A 17179-nucleotide genomic window follows, 5' to 3' on the forward strand; every position below is an offset into this window, starting at 1 on the left:
GTGTGTGTGTGTGTGTCCGTTTGTCGGGGGTGTTTTTCACTCTGTGACCACAAGACGAACCACCTAGTGGTTGTTGGAAGAATGATTCTTTTAACTAATTTGATTATTTCGGGTTCAACAGTAATAAATCGCTTCAACACTGGTTCATTTGATTCACTTTTGTATATATATATATATATATATATATATTTATATATATACGTGTGTGTGTGTATGTATATATATATGTGTGTGTATATATACAGTATGTATATATATGTGTGTATATATATATAGTACTGTGCAAAAGTCTTAGGCACCCAAGAGTTTTTATATAAATCGTGTCTTCGATATTTGTTCATTTTTTTCTGCATTAGTGTCTCAGTAGACTGCTCTTTATAGTACATTTTTTGATATTTAGAAACTTTTCATTTAATTATTGTTGAAAGCATCTTCACTTTACTTTTTTTTCTTTTACATGTGCATAAGACTTTTGCACAGTACTGTGTATATATATATAGTTTCTATGGCTAAGGATTGTAGACTTTTCAAGGACTATGTGTATGTACATGCTAACATGTTTGCTTTTCATGTTTTAATCTGCATTACAGAGCACGAAAAGCACCGTCTATGCAAAAGTACTGAGTACATGAATCTCCACTTCAAAGTCAAATGGTTCCATAATGAGTATGTCCGTGATCTGCCGGCCTTCAAGGATGTTCCACCTGAGTATTCTCTGTAAGTGTCCTCTTATATTCACTCTCCCACACGCAGTCACACATACACACATGCATGGACACACATACATGCACAAACGCATCCGTACAAACACAAGCACACACGCACGTACACACACATACACTGTTCAAGTAGGAATGATGTAAAACACTATCATAGAGGGGAAGTAGCATGCAAAAGTTGTGCATAATACAATGTGACTTTTTATGTGTGATACAGGCTACTTGTAACAGCCCAGTTAAAATGTGTAATAGAAAAGGAGCAGCGGTTCATAGCACATGTGCAGTGAAAGCAAGAGTAGCATCAGTAGATCATGCACACTATCAGAGTACTTGCAGCGTACAGCAAATTCACTAATGTTTCTCTTCACTGGATAGGCATAGGTTATCCACACTTTCAGGATGCAGCTAACCTACCAGTCTCTTTTTGTGTCTATTTGCACCCCAAAGTTATTGATTGACAACATTTTAAAATCTTTTGACAATGGAGACAGCCACGCATGCAGTTAGTCAACATGGTGAACATCAAGAAAAAATACAAAATGGATGTTTAGTTTTGTTTTTCCGACTATAGCTAGCGACACACTAAGTTTTAAAAATCCTAACACATTGCATCACACATTAATGATGGATTTGAAAGATTGTTTATCTCTCAGTCATAAATTTGCACACATTAGATTAGGCGGGGACAGGGTCTCGTACACATAACAATATAAATGAGATTATTCTGATGACTCCTGATGCGTCACCGACATCAGGCCCTCTAATCTCACCGGAACTAGCACGATCCAACATGACACCAATCAAAACAACAATGGAGGCGGACAGCCAGACTCAGATGACTCTACTTCACCTCACTGTAAACTGGCTATTGGCGGTTTAATCCCAAAAAACCGAGCACTTCTTCAGGTCCCTGTGTAAATAGCAAACTTGTTTAATATGGTGGGGGCCTTCACACTACCAGATAATCTGTGCCGACCATTGGGCCCAACGAAACCCGTGATCGGGATTTCCCCTACATTTGTCATGATGGGCAAATCTGGTGAAAAAATCGGCCCGCTAATCCTCTAGTGTGTCCCCAGCCGATCATAAAATGTGTGGCTTGGATGAGGAAGCTAGTTTGTACCCTGCAAGCGTGTTTTTTTTTTTTTTTTTATACCTGTTTATCCATGGCGCATGCATAACCATGTGCAGCAAAGCAGGGGTAGCTGCAGTATAAACACATGTAATGCAGGCAGGGAATGCAATGTCCTCTCCCATCCGTCCTGCCAGTCTATCAGAGTAATGACTTGTCTCCCCTCCCAAACACTGTCACTCAAACACCACCTCCAGCAGGATTGATTCTTCCAGAGGCATACACACACACATACACGCACGCACAAACACACACAGACACACACACACACAAACACTCTTTCTCTCTTTCTCTCTTTGCCTGTCTCTGTTTTTCGTCCCCTCTTTCTCTCTCCACACCCACCTTATTTATTAGCTTTCCTCCCTGCAGCAGACGCCCTTAGCCAAAGTACAAAGCAGTTATGGGGGGGGACACTCCTTGCTCTGAGGACAAGCTCAGACGCTACATTAAACAAGGAAATGGCAAAGTGAAACAGACAGAACAGCATTATTATTCCACTAACAACTGTACTTCCTTGCCCGACTCATCTGTCCTGGCCTGTCCTCTCCTCTGCTGTCCTCTGTCTGAGCCTCCCAGTCAAATCTGTCGACAGACTGAAACCTGATATCAATGCCGTCACGAAATCCAGCCTGGTCCAAAACCACACCGAGGCCTGCGAGGCTTTCTTTACAGTGCCTTTTTGAGAATGATAAGATCAATTGCTATTGATCTGACTGAAATGCAGTGTTTCCCCTGTAGGTTTTAGGTACTGTAACTAAAAAGCCCCTATAACCAACAGTTGTGGTTAGATGCTGTGTTGGTTTCGGTCCAACATCCACTCTTTGTTTGGTCCCAGTTTTGGCTCGTGTGCGGGTTGTGGCATTGAAAGTCTTAATTGGATATTTTGTGATGATAAATGCATTAATTATAAACACTGGTCCAATGCTTATTTGTGTTTGGGACAAAAATGAGGCTAAATTATAACGTTACTTTAAAATATTTTCTCAAGCAGCGGTGACAGCATTCTTGCCGTTGTGGCCTGGCCCTGCTAATGAAGAGGAGAATAATGAAAAAAAAACTGCTTACATAAGTGACAAACCTGGGTCACCTAGTATTTGACAGTACTTTCTTTAATGGTTTGTTTTAGCATACTTAGGTGCAAGATTGATGGAGCTTGCTATCTATAATGTAAACACTGCCTATAAATTTAGACAGGCGCAGAAAGGCTATTAGATGCTAATTTAGGATACTTTTTTTGGTGAACCTGGCATCTGAATTGTCCTCATGCAGTAAACCCCACTTGTCTGGTACTCCAACAGGATAAAACAAATGCTAAGAATTATTTCCAACTGTGATTTGACCCAGGTGTGATAGAAGGCTTTTCTTTTCTAGGTGGTTCGAGGCATTTGTCATTCAGTGGCTCGACGAGAACGAGGACGTTGCCATGGATTTCCTCAATGGGGCACTGGAAAGGGATAAAAAGGACGGAGTGAGTATAGCAGTTCAATTGTTTTTTGTTTCTTTTTAATTTAACCTTTTATTTAACTAGCCAAGTCACCATTAAAACCACTCTGTTTTTCACAAAGACGGCCTGGCTTATTCACCTCCTGAGGAGGAGGGCGCAGGGGATAAAATGTTGAGTAGCTCTTTTGTGTACTTGTACTTCTTTTAGTATTTTCTTGTCAGTAATTTTACGTTGGGATGTTTTGACCTCAGTATTGTACTTAAATCACATCCATTACATTGTATAAATTTGCAGGCTTGCCATAACAGCCATTTCAAATAAACAGAACCTGATATATAATCCTGCAAGTGTTCTTAAATTCAGGATTTGGCATCTGTATCAGCAGCTGCCACCTGGTCAATCCTACCTTCCTGTGTTGTTTTTGTGTGTCAGTACTTGTGTGTGTGTGTGTTTGTGTGTTAGAAAAGGTTTGTAAGTGACTCTAGATATTTCTTACCCATGATTTCTGTCAACAAAGACTAGAGAGAAGTGCTCATTTTGGAGACAGACTATCTGTTTGACCTTTGTAAGGACTTGTCAGATAAAATGACAATGACCTAGGTTATGTTGGTAAGATGATGCTCCTGATATTTGCCAGCTTTGGACACATTCACAGCTGGCTGTTAGGGCCTTACTGACTGTAAGTCCATCTAAAAACAGCCAACAACTGTTGGGTTCAGTCTCTGCAGTGAGAGTTGCCTGGATCGTGTGGCAGAGACGATGACGATGCATTCTGAAAAACAGCCTTGTTTTTAGCTTGACCACCATGCATTTTTCGGATTTCCAGTGGGTTTTGAATGGGTGTCATAAGCACCAAGGGTCATAGAATTTATTCAGCCCATAGAGCAGCATGTAATCCTTAAGTTAAAACAAGAAAATCAGCCAAGTTAGAAGGTTCTCACATGATAACAACATGCAATTCCTCTATAATAGTTTCTTCATTTTACATTAATTCACAGTAAATGAAAAAATTGACTGACATGGACTGAGTGCAATGCAAATTTATTTTATGCAGAGGGAATTTCAGTCCTTCTCTGTTTCTCAGCTGCACAGCGGAAGAAGCATCGTACTCTCGTCTTCTTGGTCGTTTTGATCTCTGAAAAGTAAAACAGGACAGTCAATGCCTCAGTTCATCTTGATGGACGCAGCCGTTGGCTACAATTGTGAACGGACCTGATGAATAACTCCTACCTGATGTGGTGTCAGAGGATTGTTCCACCTCCTCCTCCTCCTCAGTGCCAACCAGGCTGCTGGTCAAATCTTCCTGGACTGCAGTAATGGCAGGAGCTTCAGCAGGAAGGGTCAGAGGAACCAGAGGAGCTGAATGAACAGCAAAGTCCATTTCTGGGCTTGGTGTTATGTACTCTTCCAGGCCGGGCTCCTCGCTCAAATTTCCATCAAGTGGGGTTGAGTTCACAGCTCCATCCACTACAGCTTGCTGGGTGGAATCATCTGATTCCACCTAAAGTTTGAAGATGTTTGAATTTTGGAAAATGAAACTTTTTTTTACTCCACAGTATCTCATATTGCTTCTACAAGTCTTCTTACCTCTTTGGTGTTCAGCACAGACATTTCTGTCTGTTTCTGGGGCTCAAACATCACACAGATGTTCCCCCACCATGATGTCAACGATCCTGGTCAGCAGCTCTGGCCCAAAGCAGTTCAGCTCCTCCAGCAGAAGCAGGTCTGGTGTGTACTTCTCTCTGACATTCTCCTGGATAGAAAGGACCTTCTCGTTCCGGATGGAGTGGGAGAAGGCAGCCTGACAGTCCGTGGAGGTCAGAGAGGCCTTCAACGGCCTTCATGAGTCCGACAGCCAGGTCGCTGAGCTGCAGCGAGGGCATGACACACAAGAGGCTCGTCGGATGATTCCAGAAGCCCTGTAGCACTTTGGGCACAACCAGCATCGCCACTCCCTGGGGGCTGAGGAGGCTGGTGCCGGGCCGCCGCTGCTGCTTCTGCGTCAGGCTCCTGGTGGCTTCCTCAGCCAGCCAGATGATCTGAGGGTCTCTGTCGATGAGAGACAATCAAAATGAAATACACATGTTCGATTTTTCTTTACTGTATCCTATTACTATTGGCTGCTGCAAAGCCCCAGTTTCCCCACGGGAATCATTCAAGTTTCATCTTATCTCATAAATGTGACTTACTGGAAACAAGGAGTGTCTCTGGTGAGTTGAGCACCATTCAGGCTTCAAACGCAATATCTCTCATTTTCATGCTGATGTTCACCTCCCACATCTGAAACAAGAATTGGGATGCACCAGTCAGATCTGACATATTTACAGGATCAATCTATTGTTATGTGATTTACTCCAAACTACAACTCCAAACTGTTGCTATGAGACTATTCAAAATGTAGGCGTGGCATGGCACAACACTTTTTTTGGTAGAGTTAATATGTTTTTAATTTTTAAACTGAATAGCACCAAAAACATGTCCAGCTTTCAGCACTGTTGGGAATGTGTAAAAGCCTAAGAAAGTATAGCTTAAATCTCAGAGATAGCAGGAAGCTGCAGGATGCTGCAGTCTGTTGAAGAACTGCAGAAGGCCTGCTCACTTTCGCTGACGACAGAGCAAACAGTGGTTAGAGAAGTTAACGGTGTAGGCTGTTTGCAGAGATGGAGTCTAAAGATTTTGGCCTTCAGCCAGGTCGCACCATTTGGCTGTCAACTCCATGCCTTCCCCATTAGCCCACATTCACTCTGGCTATTGAGGGCAATTATTCACTAGCGTGGACTGAAAATTGTTAGCCACGGGCTGACATATGAGTCAAATTCCCACCTCTGGTCATTTGTTTTCAGCTCGGGGTTTATGCATAGCCGCAGTTAGTTTGGCTTACCTCAGCAGGTAATAAGTACTCATGCATAAAGTGTTAACAGCACAGCTAGCGTCATCAGCTGTATGTGGTCTAGATTCCTGCTCTCTGTGAGTGATGTTGGAGTAATTGTTCTGTTGATGGACTGTCCTCTACACTGTCCTAAATAAAATGTTATAAGATGTTGAGAGGTCTTAGGATCTAAGATACTCTCTCTCTTTCTCTCTGTCTCTCTCTGTCTCTCTCTCTCTCTACCCATTACACCCATCTGTCCTTCCTCCTCCCCTCCTCTCTCTCTCCCACCCTTCCCTCAATCTTGCTTTCTCCATTCCCCTTCCCTTCTTCCGTTTCTCTTTCCTGCTACAGTTCCAGCAGACCTCGGAGCATGCCCTGTTTTCCTGTTCGGTGGTGGACGTGTTCACTCAACTCAACCAGAGCTTTGAGATCATCAAGAAACTGGAGTGTCCAAACCCACAGGCTCTGGCCCACTTCATGTGCCGCTTTGCGAAGGTCAGGCTCTTTGGAAAGGCCCCTAGTCAACTCTGAATGTACTTGCAGAGAGTAATAACTCTCACTAAAAGAGTTTGCCATTGATCTGAGAGGGACCCATGGGTATTTATTTTCTGTTTGGCATCATCTGGTTATTGAGTTCTGACTGCTCCGAGTTTTCCAGCGAGCTCCAGTGATCCAATAGCTGCACAACAAATAAACTGTAATTATAAAATGGTCTGTCTCTTTCCCCGCAGACTATCAACAAAGTTCTTCTGCAATATGCTGCAATCATATCCAAGGACTTTCACTTGCATTTGAGCAAGGAGAACGTGGTAAGTGGCCACTCAATGTCTGCACAACTTTCATAGCAAAGGTTACATTGACTTTTTGGGTACAATGCAAATATGGGAAGTCACTTGATGGTGTTTCCATGGCGACTGTATCTATCAGCGGGTGGGGTGGGGGCCTTATAGAAAATGTTTCGCCCCTATGATGTATCCCGGTCCTTTTTAGGCTGAGCCCTGCCCTGTCTTCTTTAATGCACTCAACAAAGTGTCTCTATTAAACGAGAGGCAATTATTCATCTCACAGCCCATAGCTGATGGGGAAAAGTCATTGGTATTTTCTGGGCGCCCTGTCCATTGTTTAATGTGACGGATGACAAAGCACAGAGACTTCTGAGTGGCCTAATTATCCACACTGGTCTTTGTAGTTGAAGTGAAAGCTAACACACTGGGTACCAGTGGAGGAAACAGATGTTTCTTTACAGTGTTGACAGGCTCATTACATTTGTCCCAGAGAAAACTTGAGATGTCCCACCTAGAGACAATAGGGAGCAATCAGGCGAGTGGACTTACAGTAGTAGGTTCTCACCCAAATCAAACCAAATCTAAACATTTGTCATATATACAGTATACTATATAGCCATGTGTACCAACAATGTATTTGTCTGTTGTCTCTGCCAACAGTCTGTAGAATGACATACTGATAGAAAACTGTCTTTGGATGTATATAGGCATCAGGGTATTGATAATGTATTGCTAGTTGATCAGGGCCCATTCATGACAACAGGATTCTTTCTCCACCTCACTAACAGTAAGGTAACAGTAAGGTAACCCTAACCCTTGTTAGCATCAATCTATTCAAATGGCATTTTCCCATCTAATTCTGCAATGCAATGAATAGATAAGCATGATTTCAGCATTATGAAATAGCATTGTACTTTTTCTTTATATCTTTTCTTGATATCTTGATACTTTATCTTGATATCTCGACTGATGTCACACAAGTCTATTTCCCTGGGGTTTAGCTGATACCTTGTATCCAACACCGATCTGTCAGTGGACCGAGAATCTAGATCTTCCACCCTCTCTCAAGCTAGACATATAGATGAGGGAAATCTCTGTTGCTTCCATTCAGATTCAGAATTTCTAATGTAATATCACTCTCATATACAAATAAGCACATAAATCTAGTAGAGAGAAGGCCATTATTTGCTGCTACAGAGACGCTATTGACTGCTCTGTGGAGTGAAAGACACCAATCATCCCCCTCCTGTAGGGTACAGCATTTTCATTCTATATTCGTTACAACTATCATATTTTTGGGGTGTTGTATTTTTGTCAGTTGTTTTCTGGGTAGATAATATGCATAACGTGGCTGACAGAAAACTGAGGAATTACTCATACCTTCCATAAAAAGCAATATGATTAATGTCCGTCATTTGTATGTGGCTGAGAATCGGTATTACCTGACATATTCAATGCAGGCATTTCTCTCCCTCTTGTATTATGCATACTGTTTGTCTGCTGATAGTAGTTGTCAGTGTCATGTAGAAACCTTGCATCTCCATGTAGTCAAGAACACCTGGTGATTTTTCATCCATGTAATTTTTGACATTTTCCAATGCATTTTCAGTGGTTTGGCTTGGTCCCAAACTCATGAACCATTATGTACAATGTGAAATGCTTAAGAAAAATTTGAAATATAAGGAAACAGGTTTCTTGCAGGATGCCAGCAATGTTGATATATTTGATATTCGGATCAGACATTGCTATAATTGCACACTCTGCTACACAAAGCATACTACAAATATTCATTCATGGCTGTATATGGTCATGAATCTCACATGTCTGTCCATGCTCTCTTGCAGCCCTGCATCCTTCTCAACAACATTCAGCAGCTGCGTGTCCAACTGGAGAAGATGTTTGAGTCCATGGGCGGCAAACAGGTCTGTGCCTTCCTAAGTGTATTTGCTGTATCTGTGTCAAGGTTGGAGTCGATTCACATTCAATTCGTTCAATTTATCAAATGGATGTTTTTGTTTTGTTTTGGGGGTTTTTTCAATTCAAAAATTTGAATTCTTCTGCCACAATTATGCTGTATCGCTATTATGAACTACAGTTTCAGTTCACCTTTGAGTTTTAGTTTACTTATTGAATGAAGTGAGAGTGAATTGACCCCAACAGTGACCTACTGTAATCCTTCCCACAGCTCTGTGCATCACCGTCTAATAGACTAATCTTACATGTAGTTCATACTTTTCCTACTACTACCTCTTCTACTGTTCCTCTATGACTTCCTCTGTAGCCCATCACTATTTCCCCACCTCTAATCCCCTTTGTGTACTGTGTGTTGCGATAACCTGTTTTGTAAATGTTGATATGACTCCTCCTGAATCTGCGTGCTGGGTTCGAAACACTGTGGATTATTTTCCCTCCTTTAACCGTGTCAGTCTCTCTGTCATATCTGTCGGTCTAACCCTGAGAAGCAGCAGCCGCGGCTCCTTTACGACTTACACGCATGTTTCTCTCCAGTATCTAACGCCTGTCTTGCCCTGCGTTTTGTCTCCTGTCGTTGTGTCTTCTGTTTTCCCCCATTTCCCCTCTGTGCTCTCTCTCTCTGTCTCCAGGAGGAGGGGGTTGTGTCCTTCTGTAAGGTGTGTGCAATAGGACTCTTTAACATCCCTCCCCAACATTTACCGAATGATACTAAAAAAGCACGCCCCCTCCCCCCCCTCGTTCCTCCCTGCCACCCCTCACGCTCCTATGCTTCTCACCCCCCACCCCTTCAGCAGCATGTGCCACAGAGCATACGGAATCAGAATTACCCATCACCCCTCTGGACAGGCTGCGAGAGCTCACCATCCCCAGCGCTCTGGGGATAGTGGCTCAACCCACCCGATCCCATATTTATTTTTAGCTTGCTTTTTTTCCCCCCTCTGCCACTTCCATGGCTAATTTAGCAGTGAGATATAATTTTTTTTTTTTATTTCTCTTTTTTCAACCTGGAGCCTGGAGTCAGAATTGCTGGATGTGGTTTTGATCATCTCTATCCATTCCCCGGGCTGCAGCCACAAAACGCTTCAGACAGGATTTTTCAGACCATGTTTGATGAGCTTCTCAAATGCTTACAAATCTCCCCAGCTGTGCACTCAGCTGAGGTGCTGCTGCCTCCTCACAGTTAGCAGGCCTGGGGCTGGATCACTCCCAGGCCATAATTGCCCCTGGACTGTCATTACTTGGATTCTTTGCATCCCTCAATGAAGTAAAATTCATATTATGAATATGCGCTGTTATTAGACAATTAACAATATAATTAAGAATGTCTGCACATAAGGATTAAACCACCTGTAAATATACTGTAAATTATACAGCTGAGGTGTATTTGAAGTGAAAGTTTTTCCATTAGGTACATCTCTGCACAGTATTCATCACAGAATAGTTCCCTATCAGCAATTAGCTCCCAGAGAGCCAATGTAATTAGCAAAAGCTGTTATCATAGTATTACCAATAACAGAGATTAGCAATAATCTCTCACAGTGCCCGCATTTATAGAATCACCATTAACTGATCTCTCCAGATTGGCATCGGGCATTATTTTGGGTGCCGGCCTTTGCACTAATATGCCTTTCTCATTAAACCTTTATTTACTTGGCACTGTTAGTCATTTAGGACAAATTGTGTTTCAGAATAACAACCTGCCAGTGAGTAGATATTGTTGAAACAGGCAGAGGGAAGCAGGGCTGGGCTGCTGTTGATAGGCTGTCAGCCAGAGAAGAGTTTGTACAGTAGGGGCTCTGGATGCCTGTCAGACTCAGTCAGTGTCCATTGAACCTGGCTACTATAATATATATTACATTCAACATTCAATACTCAATACTATATAACAGTTTCAAAGTAGTCCAAGATCTTAACAATAAACTGACATTTCTGAATTTGCGTCTTTGATATTTTCATACTTTCAAGCTGTCTTACTCGGCGAGTCCCAGAAATGTCTGCCGCTACCTGTGAATCAAGACCTTTCTGGCAGGTGTGCAGACTTCAGATAGACATTTGACTGCAGCATCAGGAACCATATGGAGCCAGTATGGAATTTTCTCCTTTTAGGATTCGACAGGAACCTTGGTTTATCTGACAGTGTGGTGAATTTCCTTTACCAGCATTCCCATAAAGAGCACAGTGTTCTTGAAAGAACAGAGAATCTCAGTTTCAGAGATTGCCAGGTTGCAGATTAGAGCCCAGTCCAAAACCTTTCTGAGGCCAACTGGGCTGATAAAAGACCAAGACCTATTTTTCTGCTACCACTTGAAAAGATGTTATCCGTTACTGAAACAGTGAAATAACAACTCCAACCTGTATGGGCAATTTTCTCTGTGACTGAAAAATGTTGCATGAACAATCAATACAAGTGGCAGCGATATGCACCTTTGCGCGCACACACACACACACACACACACACACACACACACATTCCTGTCCGAACTGCAGATAGCGGTGTCTGCAGTATAATAGTGGCTATAAATGGTTTGGTTTACACATCCCCTTCGCAGCTGAGCCATCTGCCATTAGAATGTGTGAGATGAGCGGCTCCATGGCTAAGCTTATCGGGCCTAATGTGATGATCTGTCATGCATGTGGTGCGGCGCCTGGCCTCACACATCCATCTCAGGCACTGAGCCTCAGCGACTTGTGTTCTCCACCCCCATCCCAGGCATCAATATTTGGACATACACACATGGCAAACACAAGTCATAAGATAGACACACAGATAGAAACAGTGACACAGACACAGATACTCAGACACAGACACGCAGTCATAGACACACAGATACACACACTACACCACAGCACACACACACACACACACACACCCACACATCCAATACCTACACATATGTTTTGCTCACAGTAAGCCCAAAATCACAGATAAACTAAACACAGACATGCTGAAGAGGTAAATCATGCACCTGTCTATACATTCATCACATGCTCATGCATAACACCGGGTCCGTCACAGAAATCAAACACATGCAATGCATGGGCACATACATACTGTGAATTAATTTTGTTTGCAAAGCTGATTATATGGGCTGTTAAGGGTACTTGGGTGGGGATCTTGCAAATATGTGATGAGTGGACATGGAGATTAGAAATTCCAATGCTAATCCACTCAGGGATACTAGAGCTAAATATTTGTGACTATATCATAGGGCACTGGGGATACACTCCAGATGGGTTGAAGAGGCCTGTAGTGAAGTAAACCCACTGCCATCAATCTAGAAACATCATTGAAATCAGCAAATGGCTGATTAAGTTCTGATCATTTTGTATTGACACAAACACATAAGCAGAATTTGGGCTAATATTATCTGGCAGTAACAATGGTTACTGCAACAACTTTATTTGGATATTCCAATGTTGATACTCAACTATCAGGTGACAAAAAGTAGATGTTACACTTGCCTATTTGGTGCTTCTCCTCACACTATGTAAACCAGGTTTAGCATAACCCTAAACTCTAACCCTAACCCTAACCCCATTACCCTCAACCCTAAGATTAACCCAAGCCCAGACATTGAATATCTATAGACTGCTTGAAAACACTTGAAACTCAGACTTATAGTGGCACATTATAGTCTCACAAGATGTGAGAGTATCAATATTGGACCAAATAAAGTGTAACTGTAACAATTTTGTTTTTTTTTACAAAGTCCCAGACCCAGACTAAGTCTTTATGTGTACAGGTGACTAGGATAAGAAACTTTATTCCCCTGAGATGTTACAGTTGCAAGGCTGGCCGACAGCATACTGTAACTCTACTGTAACTTGTATAGTAGTGTACAAAAAAAAAGGTCCCTTTCGAGCGACTGCTAGCTGGCTGCTTCCATGCTGACACCCTGTCTCATGAATCGGCGAGCAGTTATCATTGCAGCATCGGCGGTGAGCCGTCCATTTGTATTCAGAGTGTTATTCTGCACAGATGGCAGGCAGAATGAGTGGGAGGCCACCAGCCAGGCAGGTTACCTCTCCTCTGTGCCTGTCCTCTCCCCCAACACCCCCACCCCAGTCGAGGCATCCTCCAGAGATACCGAGCTGTAGTCAGTGTGGTACAGTATATGTAGTTGTAATGATGTAATGACACTCTGTCCTCCTCTGACAGCTGGATGCAGAGGCCAGTGATCTGCTAAAGGAGCTGCAGAATAAACTCAACACAGTGTTGGATGAGCTCAGCGGAGTGTTCGGCTCCAGGTGAGCATGAGTGTGACTCAAAGTGTGTGTGTGTGGTTTTATTTTTGTATGTCTGTATGAGATCATTTTTATCAAGATGAATGTCTCTTTATTCTGTCCGAATGCCGTCAATGAAATTGTGCTTGAAGTCAGTAATATTATTGAAATATATGCACTCAAAATGAAATTGGCTCCACCTCTTGCAGTGTAACCCACATGTCCAGCGAGCACGGCAAGTTAAAAACATTTCAGCTTAAGGAAAAGGCAGCTGTGCTCCGAACACATTTTCAATAATCTAATTGCACCAGCAGGAGCCTCAACTAGCACCTCCCAAAAGCATCTGCTGAGTTTTACAACCAAAGAAATGTGGATCCATTACCTAAGGGTTTAAATGATGGTCCTTTTATTCCACCACCCAGTTTCAAACCTGTGATCGAAGACTGTGTGAAGCAGATGAACCAGGAGCTGGTCCAGATGAAAGGCCCGGCCAAAGGGAGCAACGCTGCCATGGATGCAGAGTCCGTCCTCCGGCCTCTCATGGACCTTCTTGATAAAAAGTAGGTGTCTGGGAATATGTACAAATATGAGCTGGTGATTAAGCTTTACATTGGAGTTAAAAATGTTGATGTACAAACATAATGACTGCTAAGAAGAATCACTTTATTAGCCAAGTACAATAAACACACAGGAATGCGACTTGGTGGCATTGGTGCAGAGACATATTATTATTATTAAACTAGCAGTACAAAGTTTTAGACTACATACTGAGACACATGGGCCCTCATTTATCAATCTAATGTAGAAACCAGCGCAGATCCGAGCGCATAAATAATACGACAGGGTTCATGTGTGATTCATGAAACGTTCGTATCTCGCCAATCACAGCGTAAGAATGATCGGGCGTTGATAAATGTGGAGGCTGAAAACAATCGTCATTTAAATATCACGCCCCTAAATATTCTCAGTTTAGAGGCCTCGCCCCCAGAGTTTACGACATGGAGAGGCGTAATACGTCCAAGAAGAGAAACTTCTCCGACCTCGAAATAGAAACTCTAACGTCTAAAGTCCAATTGAACCAATTAGTGGCAGCCTGAAAAGTGGCATCAAAAGAAGTCGGAAAAATGCAGCATGGAATGAAATCACTGCTGCGGTCAACAGCGTTGCCGTCAACATTCCAGCTGAGGTTTGAATATTTAATTTATACATCCGTGATATGTATAGCCTACATATATATAATAGTAGCCTAATATAATAGCTTGTATCGCAATTCTTTACATTTAGGTGAAGAAAAAATGGTCAGACCTCAAACAAGTAGGCTATCTCAAAATGAAAGAGAAATTAATTCTACACCAGAAAACTGTTAACCCCATTAATTGCAAACAATTTGAAAATACCTATTATTGTTAGGGATGGGCTATATGACACATAGTCGATGTAGGCCTTTACAAAATATAATATTTTGCCATAGGCTACATCTTTTTAAGTGATGAATATGTGGCTGCATATGCTTAGATGCCAGTCAGAATAATATATGGTCTAATCCTAACAGTTCTCTGACTCAGCCAGATTTACTCTGCTGCACCGCAAGTCCACGCTGACTCCAAAATTTGCGTACACGAGTTGAGACTTGACGTGAGATTTGATCGTAGCCTCCGCTCACGTCCAAATTGATAAATGCAGAGCTTTGCGTGGAAATGACCGTACGCCCAGTTTTCTGTCATACATTCGTTTGGTAAATGAGGGCCATGGTGTAAGGACAACAGGATCTCACACATAGCACAAAGGTAGAGGGATGACATGGCTGTGAGATCAGACTCAGACTCACAGACTAAGCTGGAATACAATGCCTCTGTCTGAGGCCTCTGTCTGAGGCATTCATGAGGAGTATTGCAGTTCTATTTCATTTCCCATTTTAATCTCAGTTCAGTTCATTTGAGGCCTCCCAGATGTGCCAGTCAAATCAAATGTATAAGTCTAGTTGTATAATAATCACTACAACTTTAAATTTGTTCTCATTCGGAAGGTAGCTTATTTCTTCCTTGATGCCTAACTAGGAACCTTCCTAATAAGCTACCTTGTTTGACTGTAGGTAGCAGAGAAATAAATCATTTGAGCCTTCCTAGGCTAAGTCCTGTGACTGCAGTTAACGTTACAATCTGCCAAGCCAGTATGATCATGAAGTGCTTTTTCGAAACAGATTGAACGAAATGATAAAAAAAATATGCTGGCTAGCTTTGTGTACTTGTTGTCTATGAAAAATAAAAAGTAACAGTGGATGTATTTTATTTTTTATGGTCATAGGTTTGTTTTGGAAAACTTTTTCTCAAAGCAACATCCTCCATTCTATTTTAGCAGATGTTGGGGAAGTTTTGGTCTTCTTCACTGATGTTGCAAGGTGTTGTGGGATTTCCTACCCTGCCTGAGGAACCACTGTATGCTTCCTTCAAAATCAAAGCCAAGCACCTTAAAAGGTGTCCTAGGATGTGTCCTACCTGAATGAGACAGTACTCCAACTTGTACATTTTGACTGTCTACCTAGAAATGCTACCTAAATAGGAAGTTTCCTTGGGTCTGAGACAGAGTCAGCGGTTAAATGAGGAAAGACTTATTCCTGCGTACTTTACAAAAGCAGCATCTTCTATGAATATCTTTATCAATCCAGGATTCAAGCTGGATTGATAGGGATTGTATTTACTTCTGTGGTATTCTTGAAAGAGCCATAGAGTTGGTATGGTTCAACTAAGCTCTATGAATCGCTCTCAGCCACTTGTCAAAGCAACATTTAGGCCAATGGGGTATTACAGAGAATCCTCTTAATGATATGGAAATGCTAAATCCTTCCTCCTATCTCCCAGACCATGCTTTTACAATAGGGCACGATTAATGTGTAAAGCTGCGGCATTTATTCAGTGTATCACGGGTGTGTTTTGTTTGTTTTGTGTTTTTTCAACCTGGGGCGTGTGTTGTTTATGAAGACGTCATTGGCTCGGAGCCTCCAGCCCCTGTTGCCTTGACTCTGTGTGTGACACGTGCTTGAAGTCATGACCTGACAGTTGGCCTCCTTTTGCTGCTTTGCAGTTTGATGTTATTTGCCAAGATTTGCGAGAAGACTGTGCTGAAACGAGTCCTCAAAGAGCTGTGGAAAATCGTGCTGAACACCATCGAGAGAACAATTGTTCTGCCTCCACTCAGTGACCAGAGTGTGAGTTTGATCACTTATCTGTCTTTCCCCTACTTTCTTCCTCTTATCTCTGTCTGCCATCCACCTCAGTCTTTTTTTGTCTATCTGTTTCCCCCTCTCCTTCTCCATCTGTTCACTCTCTCTCTCTCTCTCTCTCTCTCTCTCTCTCTCTCTCTCTCTCTCTCTCTCTCTCTCTCTCTCTCTCTCTCTGCTGCTCCCTCACTCATACACACAAATTAGGTACAGTAGATTGAACATGACCTCCCCCAATCTTTGCACACAATGAGTAATATTTTCATAATATTAATCCTTTTGGAAGAGTAGAAGTCACATTTTTCAGCTTAGGTATATCTCATTTAGACTGTGGAATGCCCTGCCTGAGGAATTTAGGTTAGCTAATTCAGCATCATCTTTTAAATCACTTTATAAGCTGCACTAGGCAAGATTTTATAATGAAAATACAGCCGTCTTATCAGCCTACATCACAAAATGGGGCTGCAACAGAGAAGAGCATCCCATCTCCTCTAATTGAGACCCTGTAGATTTGCCCTATTTGCCCAAATTAAATTCTGGTGTTGGGTATGCACACTGGCGGGAAATCTTCTCTGCCCACAGGACGTGACGACTCGAAACTTAAAAGCGAAATACAAAACTGTGTCCTAACGTTGCCTCTGTCGTCCCTTTGGGATGCTTTGGTATAAAGCGATCACAGAGCGGCTGAATTGGTAAACATGATCATGCTGTGTCCACTTTACTGACATCACGTTACATGATTTCTGGATATTGAAGTTCAAACAGTTTTCAAACATTTATTTTCATTTATTTCTGCTATTTGGAGAGGCCAA

At 42.3% G+C, this 17179-nt stretch overlaps 1 protein-coding gene across 1 annotated transcript in view; it reads left to right on the top strand.

The window, feature by feature from the left end:
- Window positions 1–17179, top strand: part of LOC139663842 (protein unc-13 homolog C) — a 111272-nt gene that overhangs the window by 81379 nt on the left and 12714 nt on the right. Inside the window, exons 20-27 of the mRNA XM_071542598.1 lie at window positions 591–717; window positions 3223–3319; window positions 6519–6662; window positions 6899–6976; window positions 8797–8874; window positions 13086–13174; window positions 13573–13710; window positions 16232–16359. Coding sequence (XP_071398699.1) covers window positions 591–717; window positions 3223–3319; window positions 6519–6662; window positions 6899–6976; window positions 8797–8874; window positions 13086–13174; window positions 13573–13710; window positions 16232–16359 — 879 coding nt within the window. The remainder of the gene's footprint in view (window positions 1–590; window positions 718–3222; window positions 3320–6518; window positions 6663–6898; window positions 6977–8796; window positions 8875–13085; window positions 13175–13572; window positions 13711–16231; window positions 16360–17179) is intronic.

This window comes from Centroberyx affinis, unplaced genomic scaffold (genome assembly GCF_046629955.1).
Source record: "Centroberyx affinis isolate AG114_WGS23_722 - 3 ecotype Tasmania unplaced genomic scaffold, CSIRO-AGI_Caff_v1 ptg004132l_1, whole genome shotgun sequence".
Classification (NCBI taxonomy): domain Eukaryota; kingdom Metazoa; phylum Chordata; class Actinopteri; order Beryciformes; family Berycidae; genus Centroberyx; species Centroberyx affinis.